Here is a 24,486-nt window from a genome sequence, read left to right as displayed (position 1 = left end):
TCTGGCTGGATGAAGAGAGTAGGTAAGAGGCTAAGAATGAGATTTGATAAACTATAATATTTAATGGTGAAGCAAAGGAGTGGGATGAACCTGCAAAAGGACTGAGAAGAAGTTTCCATAAATTCTAGAGAAACAGAAGAGAGGGGTGTCTTAAACACCAGGTAAAGTGACGATTTCTTGAAACAAATAAATGTTACTTTCACAGTGTGATAGGGGTAGAAACATGCTTGAGTGAACTAGGTTCAGAAATTACCTAAAATGGGGGCGCCTGGGTGGCACAGCGGTTAAGCGTCTGCCTTGGGCTCAGGGCGTGATCCTGGCGTAATGGGATTGAGCCCCACATCAGGCTCTTCCGCTAGGAGCCTGCGTCTTCCTCTCCCACTCCCCCTGCTTGTGTTCCCTCTCTCGCTGGCTGTCTCTATCTCTGTCAAATGAATAAATAAAATCTTTTAAAAAAAATTACCTAAAATGAGATACACAACTCTTTCAGAAAATTCACGAAGTAGAGGAGAGAAATTATCTTAAAACCTGGGTGATTTGAGCATCTTTAAAGATGGAAGTTAACTGAGTGGGGAAGTTTAGGTAACAATAACTAGCAGGGTTAATTAATGGTTAAGTTTCTCAAGAAGTCAGACGTACAGAACAGAGTAGACAGGAGGAGAAAGAGCTCTTCTATTGTCACAATAGGGGCAGAGATATGTTGGTGAAAATGATAAAGTGGGGTATAGTTTAATTCAAGCATAGGTTTGGTTTTTGGAAGAGGGCTTAGAGCTTGTATGATAATAAGTTTATGCCATTTTACAGTTTCTCTGGTATATTCAAAGACACAGAGCGGTGGGCAGACTCATATGGCTTTTAGTTTAAAGCACTTAAGAAATTTTTTAGAAGGGGTGCCTGGGTGGCTCAGTTGTTAGGTGTCTGCCTTCGGTTCAGGGCGTGGTCCCGGAGTCCTGGGATCGAGTCCCCAGTCGGGCTCCTATGCTGGGAGCCAGCTTCTTCCTCTCCCACTCTCCCTGCTTGTGTTTCCCCTCTTGCTGGCTGTCTCTCTCTCTGTCAAATAAATAAATAAAATCTTTAAGAAAAAAAAAGAAATTTTTTAGGAAACATTCTTTTAGATAGTATTGGGAAAATGCATTCATAACTCAGTATAACCCTCTGCATAATTTTTGTTGTACCTCAGTTTATTAAGTGCCTACCATACAAGCCTACCTTATCAAACTCTCACTAGTCTTTGCTAGTGAATTATAATAGCTATAGTTTTATGAAGTGTTATTCATCAAACGTACTCAAAGAGGAGTTCAAGATTTATAAGTATGTTGATAATTTTACTCTATATAGATGCTTAGAAAATTAGCCATGGTTTAAAGCTTTTTTCTTTTCATTTTCTTTCAACTTTATTTTAATTAATTTTCCTCAATACATTTTGATTGGCATTTATATCTCTATGTATTAAATGTTGTGTAAGGCTGTATGAGTGAAAAAAACAGTGTTTGTTATGATCAAGGGGATCATAATCTTTATTTGGAGATGCTTACCTATTATGGATTCAGTTGGCAGTTGCCCACAAGTTTTGATTAGATCTGTGGAGATTTCTATGCACTATTGAATATTTCTTGATTAATTTTTTTCAATATACAATGGATTTTCTGATTACTTGCAATGCTAATTTTCACAGGTGAAAAGCAATAAGAATGTTTAAGTGCTGGTCAGCTGTTTTGGTTCTTGGATTCGTTTTTCTGGAGTCAGAAGGAAGGCCAACCAAAGAAGCAGGATATGGCCTTCAGTCCTACCAACCTCTGATAAGATTACGACACAAGGTACAGTCAGCACTCTGAATTTGCTCACAGTGCCTAGCAATTATGAACTGAACTACTAGGTGTCTGCTTTATTATTCACTTAGGAGCACTTATTTCAGTGTATGCCTTCAGAATATAATTTCTGTATAAAAGTGCACATTTTAAAACATGAAATGGTAGTAATTTGGAAGTTTATAATTTGGGGAGTTAAATATTTCTTGACAAAGTATAGAGATGGCTCACTGAAAAAATCCTTAAAATTTACATTAAGTCATAGTAATAACAGACATAAAAATAAGTAAATATGTTAAGACCTACTCAACCAGATAGACTAGTTTCTGTTATTCCCATATTAAGTTTAGAACTTTTTAAACTAAAACATTAAGTGTTATGTTTTTAAATTTGCAATAAAAGTAAACAAAAAAAGATGTCTATACCATCTAGAGATATATAGATTGGCAAAAAAATTAGTATTTATATAGATCATTGACTTTTTAATTTCATAAAAAATCATAATTTCAAGTTCTTTAATATTGGGGAAATATTTCACTTATGTTAAATATTTTCAAGTATAAAATAGACATTTAGGCATACTATAAATTATATAGATTATGTACTAACATTAATTAAGCTAGTGCTTTTAATAATAGAGCAACTTTAATACTAAAGTAACTTTTTATTCAATCAAATTAAAAGCTCATAATACATTTTGATTTTCATAGAAAATAGAAAACAAGACAAAAACTGACATGCTAATTATGGGAGAAAATATATATTTTAAAATTTCTTATGTTACTTGGCTTAAAAAAAAAACTTGAAATAAATATAAGTAGAGTTGACCCCTGAACAACCTAGGTGTTAGGGAACCACCCGGGTGCCCCACGCATAACTTTTGACCCCAAAATCTTAAATATTAGTAGCCTAATGTTGACGAAAGCCTTATTGATAACATAAACAGTAAGCGAATACATATTTTGTATGTTATATGTGTTATATACTATATTCTCACAATAAAGTAAGCAAGAGAAAAGAAAATGTTATTAAAAATTATAAGGAACAAAAAATACATTTATAGTACAGTACTATACTAATTTAAAAAACTGTGTATAAGTGGACCTGTTCAGACCTGTGTTGTATACATACATGTATATATATTTACATTGCATCTGTATACATTGCATATATTTTTGCTGAAATCCTTTCATAATATTATAATATTTTGATAAAATCACTAACCTTAACTAGAATTTTTATGTGCCAGACCATAGGGTAAGCTCTTAAATGTAGTATTTTCTTTATTTAATCTCCAAAACAATCTTATAAAGATGTACCTTTTTCATTTGGTATATGAAAAATCAAATTTTTAGAAATGTTAAGGGACTTCACAAATGCTTCCATTTATCAAGTATATTAATTGACTAGGGTAACATGCTGTATAGGTTTGATAGCCAGAAAAAATAAAATAAATAAAATACAAAAATATACTTCAGTGTCAAAAATCATTGTTGAAATTTAGTCACACATAAAAGTAAGTTTCTAGACAAATGCAGCTGGAGAATTGACCTTCTTCCACTTTCTTTCAGTTTTCATTTGTGTCCCCTGCCTCATAGACTAACAATCAGTTTTATCCTAGTCTAAAGCATAGAAATAATAACTCCTTTATGAACACTCTCAAAACATAGTATTAATACAATATATTGGCTCATTTTTCTACATACCAGTGAATATGTATTCTGTGCTGTTTGTCTCCTCTATGTGTCTTGAGGTCAGAAACTATGCCTTTCTAATCCTTTCATTCCTGGTGCTGTGAACATAATAGATATGGTTTGATTGACTCCATGGCGGAAAAATGACCGGCAGAATGCATGGCTATGCTGCTTTTATTGTTCTCCTGCTATATATAATACCATAGGTTTTTATGTGTCAGGGTACATTTATAAACAAACTATTTTGAATTAAATTTGGACATTGATGATAAATTATTTATCATGCATTGCTCTGAGATTTAGTAAACCTTTAAAGAAAAGAGACAACACAATAAATTAAGCCTATTTTAGAAACACTAATAATCACCAAAAATGATCAAAGTTACCTCCCAATCTTTTCCATCTCTGTGGCTCTTACCTCTAACTAGTTAGAGGTAATATATGATTACTGGCATGTAAAAGCAGAGAGGCAGAACGTTAGTAATCCCTAACTTTCAAATGACTTAGTACAGAGGTAAAATTAAGCTGTAAAAGTCATTCGTGAGCATGTGTGTATGAAAGCATGTACTTGACAGGAGTAAAGAAGTACCCTGAGTTGAACAAGTCTCTGCCAAAACCTCACCATGTACTTACTCTCTGCTCACTGGCAGCATCCCCACCCAACCACAGGGAAGTACCTTTATTTCCCCAAGACCTTGATGATGAATCTCATTAGAGCTTTTATTTCTATTTGAATCAATCATTATTTGGATCCCAGAAATGCCCTGTCATCCTTTTTCCACTGATTCCCATTCCAGTTAGGCTCATATGCAACCTTATTGGAGAAGCTTCCCCAAACCATAATTAAAAATGGAACAGTCACAGGCATTTCTTATCTCCCCTTTTAAAATATATTTTCACCATTTGTCATGGTTGTATATATATAGAACTCATTTATTAGTTTATTGGCTGTTCCCTTCCATTATGATGTGAACTACTATCCATCTTGCTATACCATAGCACCTAGAATTGTGTTTGGCACATAGTCAACACTTAATAAATATATATGGAATGAATGATTCCATCTGCTAACTAGACTAAGTCTGAAATAATATATATATATATATATATCTGATATGTAATTATATTGCTTATTATAATTAATAATTAATTAGTTATAATTTGTCCTGTTTATGAGAGTAAAATCAACAGAGCAATACTTAATAAAATGTTTAAAATAAATTATTTTAATATTATTACATAGATTAATTTCCTATTATTTGTTATTTTTTAACCTTCAGTTTCATTTAAATTCCAAAGAATATAAAATCTATATTTCTGTAAGACTTAGGGAATGGATAGGAAGATTTTCTGTTTGGATTAGACTCCACTGTATTGAATGTATTTATTGACTAGAAAACAATAAAATAAATAATACATATGATAGATCTTGATATATATTAGCTATTTTTCACATTTTTTCCAGAGAGGTGTCAGTACTTTGAGTCTGAAAAAATATATGTTTAGAACTCATGTTTACTGAATTTTTGCGTGCCAACTATATAATGAATCCCCTCTGGGGAGCAAAAAATGAAATGTGATTTATTTGCCAGATTACATAGAAATGTCAATTTAAATAAAAATATATATGTACATATTTATATCATTTACAACTATATGTACACATAAATGTGATTCAAAACATATTTGTGTCATAAATATGAGTAACATATAAATCCATCATGCTAATTATAGAAATTGTAATTATAGTCCACAGTATGTCTGAAGGAGCTGATCATGTGTTTCAATTGTGTGTTTATCCAACAGGCATTTACGGAAGATCAAATGTAGGAATTTAGTAGCTTTATTCTATATATTAGGTCATTTAATTATTGAATATTGCTATGTAGTAACTGGTTTTATTGTTATTCCATAGATGAGGAAGCTGGAGTTGACAAATGTATAGTAATTTTTAATGCCATATACCTAAAAAGTTAAGGGAAGGGATTTAGGATTTAATACAGGAGACAAACTAACTTAATGCAGGATACACAATGAAAATTTTTCGCAGTAATTTGACCTGTGTGCCATATATTTCCTATTCTCCGCACATTCTGAAAACACGATAGGAAGGTAGGATTTTATGTCCCTTTGTGGTTTGATGCGACTGTGTGTCTAGTTGTGGCCAATGAGTTAATAGAAGTGCCATGGAATGCATCTGGGCTGAACATTTGATTACAATTATAAAATGTTCCTGAACTCTCTTTTTTTCCTTTAGCATTACAAACAGCATCTGTTCAAGGTACTGGTTGCTTAATCATCCCACGTTTCTAAATAACTAGGATGAGTAAAACACCCAGGCAATTAGTGATTGTCTTGAAATGTGAAATGAGAGAGAGAAAAAAATGAAACAAAACAAAACACTTTTGCTTTAAACCACTGAGATTTGGGAGTTATTTGTTACCTCTGCATGACCGTAGCCCATCCTCACCAATAAGGACAGAACGAGAACTTACACTCACATCACCTCATCAGAAAACCTGGGCTCCTTCTCTGTGCCATCTTGGCTTCTTGTTTCATTTCCATTCTGGATTTTTCTTACTCTCTTTCCTCTACTTCTTTCTTGTCTCTACTACTTGCTGGGTCATAATTTCCCATTGCAATGTAACTTCATATTGTATTTATAACCCTGTACTATGCATGTCCTGGTATTCTAGCATATTGTCCTATACTCTAATTGGTTGGCTATGAATCCTGTTAGGAAGAGTACTGTATCTTACATCCCTTTTCCCACCTACAGCACTCATCACATTGCTGCATTGTTTGCTGCTGCTGATAATCAAAGTCAGGCCTGAAGGAAGATCTTATGAGGGCAATAGGAATGTTCTTCGAGTATATCTATTGGGACCACTTAGAGACCTTAAAATTCTTACGTCTTTATGTGACCAGAGAATGCTATGTCCAGCTTTATGGTACAAAGCTACCCCTGCAAACCAAAAGTGCCTTTTGACTCCTTTACCCTCTAAATCAAAATGTTTGTCTATGAGAGTAGTTACTGTGCAAATGGGCAAAGAGTTGGCATAATTTATTAAGTCCAGAGAGTGTTGCTATGCCCCGTATTACAGTATAATTCAAAGACATCATTTATAGGAGATGATTTTTGACTTTTGGTATAAAAGAATGATAGCTGTGGATTGGTGAAGAGTGGCAGAAGAGAACTCTAGGGAAGAAGACAAACATTAAACAACACATCAAAACCATGACCGCTTAGAGGCTGGAAACCTTCAGGCAAACCCAGGAGCGTTATTTCCTGACTGAGGAAAAATTGTGCCCTTCTATCTGAAATCTCAGACTGCTTGCAGCATGTTCAAGGGGAGGCCCTTAAAATGTTAATATATTTTGTAGAGGTCAGGAAGCAATTTGGTACACTATCTAAGAGCAAAAATGGTGGTGATGAATGTAGTGAAGTACTACTGGTCAAATAATTAAATATTAAAGGCTATGCTAATTAATATATATGTTGATATATTTATTCCATATACATCATAATGGCTGAATATTATTAATAAATCTCAGGGTTTTTTTCTAATTAAGGAAATTATGTTTGAAAAATCAGAACATTTTTGAAATTTTATTTCTGAGAAATGAGATTCCGGTATTAACTGAGCTAGTTCCCGGAGCCCAATTTCCACAGGGCAGTAAAAAAAGGACCAGGTTCAACCAGTACATACCACAGGGAATGTTACATGAGAAGATCTCTGAGTTGAAGGACACCAGCTTTACTGTGTGGACCATAAGCCTGCGTGTTCTTTGCACCCAAGGAAGACATTATCTTTATCATACTGGACAATAAGCTTTCCTGCTGTTTGCTGTGAATGGAGATACAATTTCTGTCCTCTAAGGCTATAAACACACTTGCTCTTTGATCTAGAGAGAAACATTATCTCTATGTTTTAAGTCAGTTTTTTAAACAAATATCCTTGACCAGATAGTCCAGAGCAAATGGCAGTCAGTGTCTCTGTTCATGAGGCCTCAGAAGCATGAGGTGCCATGGAAGATTGTCTCCTGATGCACATGGAGAGGACCACCTTTGATGGGAGGTTAGAGTTGCCATCAAATAAATCTATCTAATGCTAAAATTAATGCCGTGTGTGTTTCAGAGTTGATTTGAACACCAAGTACATGGTTATAGCTTCATTGCACCTTTTACCTGCTTAACCTTGCCCTTTCTGGAACTTTAAGGGGGGAAAAATATTTTGCTCACCTTTGGATGTGTTGCTTGCATGTTTGCTCCTTCAACCCAGGGTGAATTTGATAAACTGGGGAAAATTGGCATGCAGTGGACTGAATCATTTTGCTTAACAAAAATAAGTAAACAGAGGGATACATCTGCCTTCTAAAATTCTCAAGATGAGGACCTACTACAGAAAACTGTCATTTGATCCCTTCAAGAGTGAATTCTCAGAGCAGAACTATTATTATTGTTGTGTAGTGTGGTGTGCAAGGAGGGTGCTCCCTTACGCTTCTCTGACTCTACATTAAACTATTGTTGTCAGGCTTTAACTGTAGCTATCACTTAAAAAAATAGAGCTACTTTCCATTGAAGATTTAAAGTTTTGAAGTGTTAAAAATGCGATGTTTTAGTATTCTATTTACATCTATTCACAAAGTATAATAAAGTACACAAATAAAGTCAAATTTATATAGTACATTAAAGCCAAGCCCGTCAGGATTTCAGAAAACTCTACTTATGTATCAGCCTTGGGCACCTATCATGCTTTCTACCACCCCAGTATGAATATTCAAGTGACTTGAGTTACAATGCTTCCTTTTATCCAATGCCATAATTTAGAAAATTATCCTGATAGTTAAAAAATGGCTTTACCCCTCTTTTTCTTTTTTCTTTTTTTTTTTAAGATTTTATTTATTTATTCGACAGACATAGAGACAGCCAGCGAGAGAGGGAACACAAGCAGGAGGAGTGGGAGAGGAAGAAGCAGGCTCCCAGTGGAGTAGCCTGATGTGGGGCTCGATCCCATAACACCGGGATCACGCCCTGAGCCGAAGGCAGACGCTTAACCACTGTGCCACCCAGGCGCCCCTACCCCTCTTTTTCTGAACATTGATCATCTACTGATCAAGAAACACCAGAATATTAGGACCTAGCTACTATGAAATAAGTTTGTCATCACTGTTCATTTTCTTTAGATTGACTTCCAAAGCCTCCTTCTACTTAGATCTAGTTGTCTTTTCTTACCGTTTCTGTGTAAAAGATGTTAGCTGCATCATATTAGTTTGCTCGAAAAACAAACTATTAACATACCCTGTTATCTGCTAATTAAGCACATTATGCTACCCCGTATTCAAACAGTAAACTATAGGTATGTTGTTTTTAACAGGGTTCAATGTGGATATGCTTAACTGTAGATGTAGGAAAAAGGGTTGTGAGTTAACAGATGAATGAAGTAAAAATACATTTGTCTAATCATTAATATTAATATATTGGAAGCTAGCATTTGCATTCACTACCTCAATGTGTAAATTAATTATAAGATGTTTTGTACATCTTTCATTATTAAAATTCTATTGTGAATTCAATTAGCAAAGCTCTGTATTATAAATGAAAGAGAATATCCTGATTTATGAGCTTGACATTCAGCATGTTTAAACGATAAACACCCTATGGTATATGAACCACAATTGAAAAGTGTGGTATTATTTTTAACTAATATTACTTACTGCTTATTTCACACATCAGTTCCCTGTATATGAGCTGAGAGTTAGGTTTTTAGAGCCATATGATAGTAGAAAATATTCAATCCATTTAAAAAATATATATAATACAGATACGAAGGCTGAGGGCCCAGGAGGCAAAGTTCTTCATTGAAGATCACACAGGTGGGTGTTGTTCAGCTAAGATTAGAATCCGGGTTTCCTGAATTTTAGAACAGTTCTGTTTTCCTCTAACACAATGCCCCCTTAAATTAACATGTTTCTTCAAGTCCAGTTTTTAACCAGTAAAAACATGCATTCACTCATTATTTCAGTAAGTATTTATTAAGTATCTGCTACACACAAGATACTGAACAAAATGATTCAGATTAAGTTTTTAAATACACGTGCTTATTTGCTTGTGATTATTGGTGAAGTAAACATCTCAAATGAATTGATTGAAAATATAATATAAGACCTTATTTAATACCAGCAAGGGGACCAGCCTTCAGGGACAGCCAAACAGTTTCCTTCATAGAGACTAGTCTACAGGGAAATAAATGGGGGTGACTATGCATATTTGCGGTACTAGGCACTAGAAAAACATGCTTAGTTAAGATGTTAGTCACCAGGCTGTCTGAAAGTGATTGTGAATTTATCAGTTGTGTGGGTTAAACAAATAGTCCATTCAGAGGTGGGGCTGTCAATCATTATACTAACAATTGGTAGAAATAACAAACAAAAAAATGTCTATTTTAAACATTCTGTCAGAAGTTTGCTTACATATGCTGTAAGGAATGCCGTCAATGTGGTTGTTTTCTCCTGAGATACGGGACTCTTTTACTCTTTCTCAATTTTTTTAATAAGCTTCCCCCCCCCAAATAATTCCCTTTTTATTTATTTTTGTATTTGAGTGTGGTTGACACACATGTTATATTAGTTTCAGGTGTACAGCATAGTGATTCAACAACTCTGTATGTTACGCTATGCTCACCACTATTTTTAGAGCAGTTTTAAGTTAACAACCAAATTGAGCCTAGAGTTCGGAGTGCCTGTATTCCTCTTGGAACCACTCCTGTCCATACCTTCCCCCACTATCAACATTCTGCAGGGTATTTTGCCAATTAGCTTTTTAATCTTTTATAAAGACCTCACAAAAACGAGTGTCCTGACAATACTAAAACAGTTAATTAAACAAATACAACAACATAAAGTATTAAAATATATTATTTGAAGTAATATAAACATTTCTCTTCATTGTGTAAAGGTTTAGAAAATTTTTGAAGGGAATTATGTTTCCCTCATGCTTTATTTTTCCCAAATTTTGGAATGAAATTTTAAGTATACAGCAAAATTGAATGAACTTTACAGTGAATACCCATGTAACCAAGACCTAGATAAATACTTTATTATCCTTGGTCCACCCATATATATGTGTTGATTTGTGCGAATCAGCATTCCTCTTTTCATTATTCATCTATCTTATTTTTATTCATTTCAAATTATATTATAGACATTAAGCTGTTCTTTCTTAAATACTTTGGTACATATCATTAATTAGAGTTAAATATTTATTTAGAGTTTTTGTTCCTTTGAGATATATTTTATACATAATGGAAAGGCCCAATCTTATACCTTTATTCTTCGAATTTTGACAAATGTGTACACTTCTCCAATAAACATCAAAGTACAATTGTATCAAGATATTGAAAGTCATCACCACCTCCCTCCCCTCGAAGTTGCCTCACTCCTCTTCCCCGTCAGTGTCTGACCCCCTCATTCACTCTGGGCCAACAATGTTCTGATATTATTCATCATAGTATAGTTTTATCTGTTCTAAAATTTCATGTAAATGGGATCATATCATATGTGCAGATTTGTGTAATATTTGCTTCACTCAAAATAATGTTATTGACATTCACTTATGTTATTGTTTCTCAGTAGTGCATTCCTTTCTATTGCTGAGTAACATTTTATCATATGAATATATCACAGTATTTTGCACTCAACAGGGAGTCTGCTTGAGGATTCTCTCTCCCTTTGCCTCTCCCTCCACATGTTCTCTCTCTCTCTCTCTCAAATAAATAAATAAGTATTAAAAAAAAAGAATAAAAAAAAAAGAAACCACTGGAACTTCTTCTAAAGATGTACAATTTTACATTCTGAACAGATATGTATAAAATTTCCAGCTACTTTATATTTATGCAACTTTTGCTGTTCTCTGTTTTTAATTTTAGCCATTCTGAAGAGTGGTATTTCTTGTAGTTTTAATATGAATTTTTTTGATGACTGGTGATGACATTGAGAATTTTTTCATTTGTGTACTATTCGTAAATTTTGTTTTGTGAAGTGTCCAAAATTTTTTGCCTACTTTTTGTAATATTGTTTTTCTTTTTATTTTACTGTCATTGAAGTGCTTTACATTTCCTCAGTACTTCAAAGAACATATAATCATTGAAATAGTTATTATTATTATTTTATTAATTATTATTATTATCTATTTTATTATAATTATGGAAATAATTATAATCTATATAATTATGGAAATATTTATATCATTGTAAAATTTAAAACTACATATAGCTACTATTGGAGTCTTTAGTGTGATTTCATAGAAAACAATGTGAAGACAATAAAAGGAGTCTACTTTAAGACAGCGTTATAAATGTTTAACTAAATAAATAATAATAATGATCAAAAGCTATAACTCTTAACACAAATTAGATGTGGCTAAAATAATGCTATATTTTATTACAATGCACCTAAAGATATACGTCTATGTATTTTTATATCTATATATTTATATATGTATAGCATTATATATTATGTAATTATATATTAAAATATAATAATATATAATAAAATATCACATTTATTTCACTCATGTTTCATTGTTAACAAATTTAGGAATTTATCTATTGTGATTAGTTTATGAGCCACTTAAGTTAATCAGTCACACCCAATTTAAAATCTAAAACAGTTTTTTCCTAGTATATCATCATCTCTATAACTCATTTCTGTGAGATTAACAATATCTAAACCAGAAATGGCAGAAATAACATTGACAAGAAGGAACTAAAATTCCAGTTAGGAAAAGAAAGAATAAAAAGACATATAACTATTGTAATGAGAAAAGTCTCTTGATTTATCACATTATATTAGAATTTTAACAAGTCTTAAAAATGAAGTGCTATTTCATCTTTGAAGGATAAGAAAGCAAAAGATGTTTAATCCAACTGGGTTCTATATTCCTGTCAGTACCATAGGTATGTGCAAGTGTTAATATACCTTCAATAATATATCACTAATTGTTTCGATTCTGTTTCATAAGGGAATATTGTTGACTTTTCTATTTTTGTATTTATTCTTTAAGTTTATTTTGGATTTATAGATATTTAAGAAATATATATTAATAAATTTTATAACTCATATCTTATTTTTTAAGTTTTTATTTAAATTGCAGTTAACATACAGTGTAATATTAGTTTCAGGTGTAAAATATAGTGATTCAACAATTCTATATAACACCTGGTGCTCATCACAAGTGCCCTCCTTAATCCCCATCACCTGTTTAACCCATACCCCCTGCAAACCTCCCCTCCAGGAACCCTCAGTTTATTCTCTATAGTTAAGAGTCTGTTTCTTGGAATTCCTCTCTGTCCCTCCCCCATTCATTTCTTTTGTTTCTAAAATTCCATGTATGAGTGAGATCATATGGTATTTGTCTTTCTATGACTGACTGACTTTGCTTAGCATAATATTCTAGCTCCATCCAAGTCTTTGCAAATGGCAAGATTTCATTCTTTTTATGGTTTCTTTGGGTAAATACCTAGTAGTGCAATTGCTGAATGGTAGGGTAGTACTATTTTTAACTTTTTGAGGAACTTCCATACTGTTTTCCAGAGTGACTGCACCAGTTTGCGTTCCCACCAAGAGTACAAGACAGCTCCCCTTTCTTCGTATCCTGCCAATACCTGTTGTTTCTTGTGTTGTTGATTTTAGCTCTTCTGACAGGTGGGAGGTGATACCCCATTGTAGTTTTGATTTTTATTTCCCTGATGATCAGTGATGTTGAACATCTTTTCATTTGTGTGTTGGCTGTCTGTCTTTTTTGGAGAATGTCAATTCATGTCTTATGCCCATTTTTTAATTGGATTATTTGTTTCTTGGGTATTGAGTTTATAAGTTCTTTATATATATTTTGGATACTAACCCTTTATCAGGTACATCATTTGCAAATGTCTTCTCCCATTCCATAGGTTGTCTTTTAGTTTTGTTGATTATTTCCTTCACTGTGCAAAAGCTTTTTATTTTGATGAACTTCCAATAGTTCATTTTTGCTTTTGTTTCCCTTGCCTCAGGAGACATATCTAGAAAGAACTTGCTAAGGCCAATGTCAAAGAAGTTACTACCTGTGTTCTGCTCTAGGATTTTTATGGCTTCAGTTTTCACATGTAGGTCTTTAATCCATTTTGAATTTATTTATGTGTATGGTGTAAGAAAGTGCCCCAGTTTCATTCTTTTGCATGTTGCTGTCCAGTTTTCCCAGCACCATTCGTTAAGAGACTTTTTCTCATTGGATATTCTTTCCTGCTTCGTCAAAGATTAATGGACCATACAGTTGTAGGTTTATTTCTGGGTTTTCTATTCTGTTCCATTGATCTATATGTCTGTTTTTGTTCTAGTACCATACTGTTTTGATCACTACAACTTTGTAATATAACTTGAAGTCTGGAATTGTAATGCCTCCAGTTTCGTTTTTCTTTCTCAAGGTTACCTTGGTTATTCAAAGTCTTTGTGGTTCCATACAAATTTGAGGATACTTGTTCTAGGTATGTGAAAATGCTGTTGATATTTTGATAGGGATTGCATTAAATGCATAGATTGCTTTGGGCAGTATAGACATTTTAACAGTATTTGTTCTTCCAATCCATGATCATGGAATGTCTTTCCATTTCTCTGTGTCCTCTTCAATTTCTTTCATCAGTGTTTGACAGATTTCAGAGTACAGGTCTTTCACCTCTTTGGTTAGGTTTATCCCTAAATATCTTATTGTTTTTGGTACAAATGTAAATGTAATCCATTCCTCAATTTCTCTTTCTGCTGCTTTGTTATTGGTGTAGAGAAATGCAACAGGTTTCTGTACATTGATTTTGTATCCTATGACTGTATACTGTATTTGTTTATCAGTTCTAGCAGTTTTTTTGTTGTTGTTGTTGTTGGAATCTTTTGGGTTTTCTACATTGAGTATCATGTCATCTGCAAATAGTGAGTTTGACTTCTTCCTTGCTGATTTGGATGCCTTTTATTTCTTTTTCTTTTCTGAATTTTATAACTCATTAAGCTTGTTTCTGTTTAAGCAATATTATATTGAAAAAAAATTAAGACTACATTGCTTGTCCACACAACTATTTATTTCCTTTGAATGGAGAACATGTATTAACCAGGTATTAGAGATACTAAGGGAAAGAGTTTGTAGACATCTATGAGGGACTGTACCAGATTACTAGTTCCATTCCATTTTATGCTAAGCTTATGGTTACATGGATATGACCAAGAAATAATACATGAAAATGGAAGGCAAGCAGAAGGTTGAGCAGAAAGCCCTCCTTATTCTACTCCTTCACCTAAGACATTTCTGATTTATTTTTATATATTTATATATAATATATATTTATTTATTTATTTATTTTTATATATTTATATATAAAACGTTTCATTTGGATAAAATATGCTTGTTCCATAATAAAAATTAAATATTGAAATGGCTGGTCTTAATTATCTAGTGATTTTGTGAATTATGGTTTAAAGTGGTTTAGCTAGTTCCAGAACTCAAATTTTTTTAAAGATTTATTTATTTGAGAGAGAGAGAGAGAGAGGGAGAGCAGGGAGGAGGCTCAGGGGGAGGGAGAGAGAGAATGTCAAGCAGACTCCCTGCTGAGCACAGAGCCTGATTCAGGGCTCAATCCCATGACCCTGAGATCCTGATCTGAGCTGATATCAAGAGTCAGATGCTTAACTGACTGAGCCTCCCAGGTGCCCCCCCGCCCCCGAACTCAAATTTATCCCCAAAGGATGAAGATGAGCTAAAACCCAAAATATTTTCATTAATTAATTAGTTAATTAGTTTTAGAGAGAGAGTGAGAATGTGCAAGTAGGGAGCAGGGAGAGCGAGAGAGAGACGATTTTGTTTATCTATTTGAGAGAGAGTGCAAGAGCGAGAGAGAGAAAGAACAGACTCCCCTCTTAGCAGGGAGCTGGATTGGGGGGGCGTGCCATCCCAGGACCCTGAGATCATGACGTAAGCCAAAGGCAGATGCTTAACAGACCAAGCCACCCAGGTGCCGAGAGAGAGAGAGAGAGAGAGAGAGAGAGAGAGAGATGGAGAGAAAATCTTAAGCAGGCTCTGCATTGAGCACAGAGCCCTAGGCAGATCACGACCTGAGCTGAAATCAACAGTTGGACGCTTAAGCGACTGTACCACCCTGATGCCTCTAAAACCAAATATATTAAAAAAAAAAAAATTTGAAGACAACTTTAAAAGTTTTTTTCAGGAGAGAAAATTAAATATATTGAAAAACATATTTGTGTTTATTTATACAACCATTACAAAGGCATCACTGAAACTGAAAGTTGAAATGTATCTTATTTGTCTACAAGTCTAATATCTTCATTTGGCTGGTGAATAATTAAGGAATTAATTGTTATTGTGCCCAAATTGCTAAAATCCAGTAGTGACAGATTTGGGAATAACACTCTCATCTCCTAACCAAGAGTAGATAGGGACTCCACCTATTAGGGGCATCTTTTCTGACGTATTTGTTTTCACACTATCATCAACATGCAGCACCTACGTGTATTATATGTGCAAATATACCCAGGACAAGCATATTTTTATCAATTCTACTAGATCTTCAGCTCCTAAAACTTTCTGTTCAAAGCTTGATGTGTCAAATAACCATGTGTTCTCAAAAACAAACAAACAAAACAAAAAACAACCCCAACAATAAATACCTTTTAGTTCTCTCTGTGGAATCGCAGCCATCGTTTAAGTCCATCATTATACTAAAAAGCAGCCTCTTTAAAACATAAATAGAACTAGTTTTGTGCTATAGTTCAAACCTTGTTGTGTCTAGTGTCCCTCTTTTTGGAAAACTGTTCCTTAAGATCTTATGATTTTTACTTCTGATTGATATAATAAAGTCCCTTATTCACCTCTCAGAAGTCTGTATTCATTACCCCTGAGAACATTATTTCTGTGAAATGTTCTGCTGAAAATGGATTCTAATGACCAAGTCATTTGGAGAAAACTGCGTAGTATGCTTCTGTGGAAATCCACAATGCACAAGAGCATATTAAAGTCTGAGAAATATTTTAAACTTTGCTTAACCTAGAATTTCCCAACTAAATGGACTATAGAAAATTTTGAACACCTTCTGGTATTCTAGGAAACACAATTTGGGGAACTATACTCCAGTGGCTTTAGAATTAATTGCTGCTATAGACAGCAGCCAATTTTGGCTTCTCTTGAAATTAACAATGTTAAAGATCTGACTTACTATCAATTTGTAGTTATAACAATAAAGCATTATAAATCCATTTTTGCTCTTTTTTATCAGTCTCTATTTTAGGTTATATTTTTCTAGAAAGAGAATGTTGACGCTACAGTTTAAGAATTATGGTACATGTATCTTTTCAAATTAATGTGTTTGTTTTCTTTAAATCACATGCTATGGATTAATCACCATTCTTCAAAGTCTTGCTATCAGAAATTAGGTTGTATTCTAAATTAAAATATTGAAATACACCAATTTTTATAATTTTAATTGAAGTAACTTAGGTACAGTGAAGTATGTAGATCATCACTGTACATTTAAATACATTTTTACATATGTACACAATTGCAGTGCCACCACTGAGATTATGATACAAAATATTTCCTGCAAACCAGGAGATTCCTTTTGTCAAGTCTAATCAATGCCATCTCCTGAAAGTAACCACTATTCCAGACTCTTTGCCATAAATCAGTTTTGCTTTTGAACTCTACAATGGGATCCTGCTACAGGTATTCTTTCCTGTATGGCTTTGTGTTTGTTTATTTTGTTAAACACCATGTGATGTTTATCCACGTTGGTGAATGTAACAGAAGCCTATTGTTTTTAGTACTCCACAGTGCCCTATTACACAAAATTCACAATTTGTTATGCATTCAATTATTGATGGATATTTGAGCTGTCCTAGCTTGAGACTAATATGACATTCTTACATATGCCTTTTGTTGGACATATGCATTTATTTCTCTTGAACTGGAATTGTAAGATCATGGGGTTGGCATATATTTAGCTTTAATAGATAACGCCAAAGAGTTTTCCAAAGTGTTTGTGCCAACATATTTGTTTTGTAAAATATTTCAGAATGACATAGTAATTATTTTAATTCTAGATCTTTCTTTTGTCTACCTAGATGGAAAAAATGAGATGTGAGCAGATGTTATATTATTGTTGCTGCTGACTAATGGTTGAGCAAAACAATTACGGGATGATTAAGTGACTGAATATTCAGCTTTCAAGAAAAAATACTAAAATTGAGGCTCCAAAATTTCTTATTAAGTCCATGTTTGAAAGTTTAATACAATGTGAATTAGTATGCAATGTCTGACTCAGAAAAAAACTCATTCTTCCATTGCGAATTTACCCTAATTATAAACAAATCACAGAACTGTAAGTTTAAACTTTTCTTAAAGTTATTTCCCCTTCTTGACATGTGAGGAAACTTAATGACTTAAGCATCTTACAGCTTTTGTACATAATAGAAATACCAAAGTTCCTATTATCTATTTTTTTAATATAAGATAATCTCTCAGGTATGGCATTTTATATTTATACTCTTTAAAATAAGGCACTTCAAGCAGCTTCCATCTCTCCTCAATCCCTAGTAGGACTGACTTCAACATTTTATTTTTGTAGTGTTTGCTGATAATTAATAAAACAGGATTTTATTACAGAAAACTTTATATCTCTGAAAAGAATATTTACCACTGGAAAGCATAATATTTTATATGTGAGAAGTTTAGAATTTCTCAACACACATTTGACCTGTTACCTAGTAGTCCTTTGCCTAGTCCAAATTTTTTTGAAGTGAAAATTAGCTAAGAATCTGAGAATAGTAAAGCATTACAAAATCAACAAATAAAAAACAGGAAAAAAGTAAAAGAACATTGCCATACTTTGGAGGTTTCCATTTGTGTACCTGGAGCACCGAAGTCTTGTTACTTCTGGGGTTTCCCACCTGCACTTTTAGTTCGATTCAACGCTGAATGCCCCTTGATATTTATTTCCTGAACATCTTATTTTCTCATAATCTTATTGCTATTAATTATGAGACTCACTGAACCTACTTTATTGAAATTACCTAAGCTGATAACATATAAGCCCCTATACCACTGGGAGACAGGCTCAGCTATCTTTTGAATTATGTGCCAACTGGTAGAACTAGTTAGTGTCTAAATGAAGACAATGTAGCTTATTTCTCTTTTACTTGTCAAAATTTAGAGAAATGATTGTCAGCTCAGGCTGATACAATGAAAATACCATAGACTGAGTTGCTTCAATCACATTTATTTAACACAATTCTGAAGGCTGGAAAGTCAAACATCAATGCGCCAGTAGACCTGGTGTCTGGTGTCTTACTGGTTCATAGACAACAGTCTTCTTACTATATCATCCAATGGCCACGAGAGAAGTCGAGAAAGCAAACTCTCTCATATTTCTTCTAAGAAGAGAGCCAATCCCATTTATGAGGGCTCCATCTTCAAAACCCAATTACCACCCATATCCTGCACCTCCACATACCATTGAATTGAGGATTAGGCATCAACATATGGATTTGGGGGGAGGAACACAGATATCAGTCCATAGCAATGATCTGAAAATTAGTGCCACCGTTGTGTTCTTGCTGTTATCTTGCTGTTATCAGGAGCGTAAGCCATGTGAAATGAAATTCTGACAACAGAAGATCATCTGTTGTGAATTTTACCTGTTACCAGTTTAAAATGATAATAGATTCTACTGACTCTTAACAGAAAACTTGTATTTAGTATCCTTATGATGAAACATTACACAAACCTATAGAAGAAGATTGTGTATTTCTGTCAAATTTGTTTCTTTTTAACAATCCAAGTATATTTCAAGAAAGCAATTATAGGTATAGACTGGTTCTAAGGGCTTCTAAAGCAGTGGTTAGCAATCTCGATTGCATATTAGAATCACCTAGGAGCATGTAAACATGCAGATGTTTGGTTCATTCCCTTAGGAAATTAAATCAGAGCTTCTGGGGTTAGGTCCCAGACATGGGTGTTTATAAAGTGTCCTGGATAATTCTAAAGTGCAGTAAGAGTAGTCAACCACTGTGCAAATGGCTGGAATTCTGTATCAAAGAGTTGAATGTCAAAAAAACATAAGAATATTAATTTGTGTTTAAAAAGTAATATTTTTAAAACTTAGCAATATTGAAAATTCTATATGCATTATAAGATTTTATGTTTTTCTCTGTATATTCTTATTATATATCAAAGATATGCATTATATGAGATATATAAGATATATGTCTTATAAGAATATATGGGGAGAGTATAGAATTCTTATACAATAAGAATATATGGGAAGGAAAGACTATATGGAGAAAGGATATAGAATTGTTTAGTACATATAGAATTTTCAGTATTTCTAAATATAAAAAATATACATAGTATATTCACATCAAATATGCATATATATTCACTAAAATATGCATATATTTACATTACATGTGAATATATATATCTATATATATAATTTGAATATAACCACCAAAGAAAAATGCTTTTATATAAAAGGAAACCCACTTTAGTGTAAATTTTGTACTGCTTGTGAATTTTCTTAGTGCTGTAGTTGTTGGAAGACCAAAGAAAATAATAATGCAACAACATTAAGCAGAGAGAATATTCATGTGTGATGCGTGAAGTGGGAAGTTGAGTATAATATGTCTATGATATTAGCAGAGGAAAATCAAATCTATAATCTGTCAAGCCACAAACAAGTCCTGGGAGAATGGACCCCAAACAAATAATAACAGAACTTCCAGAGGGAATGTTTGGATCAGCCCTTTAATTAACATCCATTTAATTGCAAGGTTGGCTGGGGGAAAATGCTTAGAGACTTTTAATGGCAACTTATGGTGAAAGAAATCCCAGAAGGAGCTAACCCCTTATTTAGGATAGGTTGGTTCTGTTTGTAATTAGGAAAATAGATCTGGTTTAAGCCACAACTGATAGCAGTTGAAGATTATGAAACACATGCCTATCTAAGGCTTAGATATTTAAAATCTTCCAATATCTATATACTTTTATTTAAGTATGTATTAGTGCAGAGATTTGAACAGTATATAGTACTTGCACTTTCAAGGAGATAAGGTATCACACAAAAATCTTGAGGTAACTTCAGTGTGTAATGGAAGTGCATGGGATGGTCATTCAACCTGGTTTTGAGGGATGGCATAAGTGAAGAAACAACTCAAACTCGAAAGAAAAATGTTGGTGTTACTTGGTAAAAAGAAGGGATGAAAGTGTTCTAGCAGAAGGAAAGACATCTATTCAAAAACTCTGAGAATGGGTTCAGTGTTTTCAAGAATTAAAGTATTTGACATAGGGAAATGACTCAGTTAAAAAAGTGAGGAGCAGAGAGGTGGTGGAGACTATATAAGCAGTAGTAAAACTTTTGAATCTTATTATAGGATTGACAAGGAGCCAATGGAAAAGCTTTAAGAAGGAATAACATAAAGTTAGTAATTTTATATACCTCAAAGGTTAAAAATATTTTGCTAATTTTTAGGGTAACATAATTTTGTAAAGAAGCTAATTTTTATCACGCTTCAGTGAATCATTCTTTGGAAAGGCCATTCTGCACAATAATTTGGGACTCAAACTGCTGTTGTGTAGATAGGTGCTTAACCTGCTTGACAATTGGCAGTAATGTTACAAATCTGCTTCCTTAAAAAAGTTCAGAAAGTATGGTCTCAGAATCAACCCAATCAACATCCTTAGGAACTTGTTAGAGATAAGAATTCTCAGATCCCACCCAGGTCTGCTAAATCAGCCTTCCTGGTAATTCTGACTCATGATAAAATTTGAGAACTATTGCCTAAAGGTAAAACATAAGTCAAAATGTTGCAGTTTTCTTCACATGAGGATTTTACCATAACAAGGTAATTCCCTTTCCCCAACATAATAATTTCTAGTAATAAGTATCTAAGAATTTAAGTCATAGTTGTTTCTTCTCGTAACATAAGCTAGTTGACTTACATGATATTATATCTTCTGGATATGTTAAAAATCATCCAGTTTACCAGATGATTATCCTTTTCTAGATTGAATACTCTCAAGCATGCCTATTTAATAGTCATTCTGTTTGTACTGTTACTTTGAGTAACTTGCAACCACCTATAAGTGGGTGAAATTCCTCATTGTAACTTTGAAAATATGCTATTTTGAACTAAAATCTCCTTGTAGCTTTCAAATACTGGTCCTAATTTAGCTCTGCAGATTTTTCATAAAGCATCTAATATCCTCTCCATAGAGAAGCCCTTGAAATATTTGAACATGGCTGTCATATCCCCTGAAATGCTCTATTCCTCAAGCTAAAAATCTCTCATTCTATTAACCATTTTTCATGACTTTGGCTTCAAGTTCCTCTGTGTTCTTAACTCTGCTGACTGGAGTTCATTTTATCCCTTTCTTGTGAAATGTGGTGAGTGGAATAAAGCTCAGTTCTGTAGGTGTGATCTTCCTCCGACTAAACTCAAACTTACTTCTGGATTTGACATCTGTATCAAAGTAGTGAGTTATTAATAATGAGTTAGTTCTTTTCCCTTTTTTTTTTGTCTTATTAAAGACCATCCAAATTAGGTACTCCAGAATCTCTAAACCAAAATTTAATTTTGTGGTTTTGTTTTTCTGTGGTTTTTGTTTGTTTAAGGGGGAGATGTTTTTTCTACCATGTTGTTAAGTCAGTCTGTCTTATGAATTTGGTAGACTCTGTATAATGAGAATTAAACGAGTACCTTACCTTTGTTTTTGTTAAAGATCAAAAATCCTGTTTTATACATTTTTCTATTTCCATTCATTTTATTCTCAAATCAGTATATCATTTTGAATATACCTAAGACAATTACTACAGTTTAGAAAATGATTTAGCTGTTGATGTTGAAAATGTGAATAATTATTCAAGTAAATGCAAGGCACTGAGTTGTTCTAGAATCAACCTCTGTAATTCAACATTCCATAGTGATATTATAAAATGTGTTCATTGTTTACCAAAATGAAGATCTATTCTATATCCCCTTGTGAGAAAGGGAAATAAAGGGAAGATAAAAAATTACTATATGGTAATTTTACTCAACCCATTTTGGTTTCTATAGAATCTTAGCTTCTAGGTGTCCAAAGTGTCATTCAATAATTGCTTTTAAAAAATTGTTTGAAACTAAATTTAAACTTTTCTTTCCGTGATTTGATAAGTCTGTGTTTTGTTTTGTTTTTTGTTTTGTTTTGTTTTGTTTTGTTTCTGGAGGGGAGGGATTGCAAAAGATGGGATTCATTTAGACCATGAAGTCTGAACTTGACTGAATTAGGAATATTTAGTTTTAATAATCCCTTTAGTATTCCTGGGCTTTTTTCTTCTATGAATATTTTTCTAAGATTTCATTCTCTTGGTTGAACACAAAATGAAGCAAAAGAAAATTGAAAATTTTTTCTTTCTGCATGACGATCATGACAAAACAATAGACATGTTATTTGCTTGATTTTCCTCACATACAAGCAAAATTATAAACCAATAAATAGCCAAATGGATTTTTCTCAACTTAACTTTGATTAATTGGAGTAATCTTATATAAGCCACTCTGAGAAATTATCACCGAAGTGTTTCATTTGGGCAGAATATGAATTGCTTTTAAAATTTTCTTATTCAAGGAGAATAAAGATTTGGTTTATTTTCTCTGAGCAGAAGTAAGGTAGTCATGATGGTGAAGAACATGAGAATCTGGAGAAAGTTCTAAAATCTCTGAATGCTGATTTTACTTTATTTTTTTAAAGATTTTATTTATTTATTTGACAGAGAGAGAGAGACAGAGCGAACACAGTAGGAGGAGTGGCTGGCAGAGGGAGAGGGAGAAGCAGGCTCCCTGCTGAGCAGGGAGCTTGATGTGGGACTAGATTCCGGGACCCTGGGATCATGTCCAGAGCTGAAGGCAGACACTCTACTGACTGAGCCACCCAAGCACTCCAGAATACTGAATTTTATATACCCACATTAGTACATTTCTTCATAAATTTACTCAGATTTGAAACATTAGTAAATTAAGTCTTTAGAGATACAAATGAAAGAAATTTTCTATCAGAAACAAGTTATGTTAAAATATCCAAGGAATAGTTATCTTGATAATTCACAGGGTAATGTGTAATGCTAAACTATTATTTACATATTTGTATTTAACCAAATATTCAGATATACTTTATTCCATTTTCTTAAATTATAAAACATTGCTGAAATATTAACAATCTCTTAGAAACTTAAATTATGTTATTTTCTTAAATGGAAGTGTTCATTGAATACATAGGAATGAAGTTTTGAGGTCTTTGAAAAAAGATAAAAATCTATAGCACTCAGATCAATAAACATTTTGAAAGACATAGGGAAACCAAAAGGGGAAAAATAAATTCCCCAGGCAGAAGACATTTGGAATAAACCATAAAAATTGCCACAAATTCAGCATTAAAAAAGTAATAAAAAAGGGATTACATTTTAGATAGTGTCAATTTTCAAAAGCATCCAACAGAGATATAAGCCATAATGCTTAAAAAATAAATACATAATAGCATCCTACATAGTCAGGTTGCCAGAACTGAAACCTTTACAGATATTCTATATATTGTTAATGTTTTCAGTAGAACACTAGGTCAGGACATAATTGAGTAAACAACATCCATTATCAAAATTGAAGCTGGAGAAAGAATAGCAAAAGTAAATTTGGGGATATTTGAGAAGAAGAGAGGAGAGAAGGAGTGAGAGAATATAAAAGCAAAGGCAACAATATGGGAGGAGGAATGATGTGGAGAGAAAATTTGGAGTATGTTTCCCCTAATCTATGTTATGGTAGTTTTAGAGTCACCCTTGTGCCTTGTGAAATTAGATACATGAAGCACGTATTTTGATCATGATTGAGTAAAGAACACATTAAATTTATTAAATATTAAGGGAAAG

At 33.2% G+C, this 24,486-nt stretch overlaps 1 protein-coding gene across 3 annotated transcripts in view; it reads left to right on the top strand.

Moving 5' to 3' along the window:
- Positions 1-1,691: 1,691 nt before the first annotated feature.
- Positions 1,692-24,486, top strand: part of FSTL5 (follistatin like 5) — a 687,740-nt gene continuing 664,945 nt past the window's right edge. For all 3 annotated transcript variants that reach the window (XM_040626411.1, XM_040626410.1, XM_008685591.2), the window contains exon 1: positions 1,692-1,817. In XM_040626411.1, coding sequence (XP_040482345.1) covers positions 1,692-1,817 — 126 coding nt within the window. The remainder of the gene's footprint in view (positions 1,818-24,486) is intronic.

Source organism: Ursus maritimus, unplaced genomic scaffold, assembly GCF_017311325.1.
Source record: "Ursus maritimus isolate PB19 unplaced genomic scaffold, ASM1731132v1 scaffold_11, whole genome shotgun sequence".
NCBI lineage: Eukaryota > Metazoa > Chordata > Mammalia > Carnivora > Ursidae > Ursus > Ursus maritimus.
Note: the sequence above shows the minus strand (reverse complement) of the source record. Positions and strands in the feature narration are given on the sequence as shown.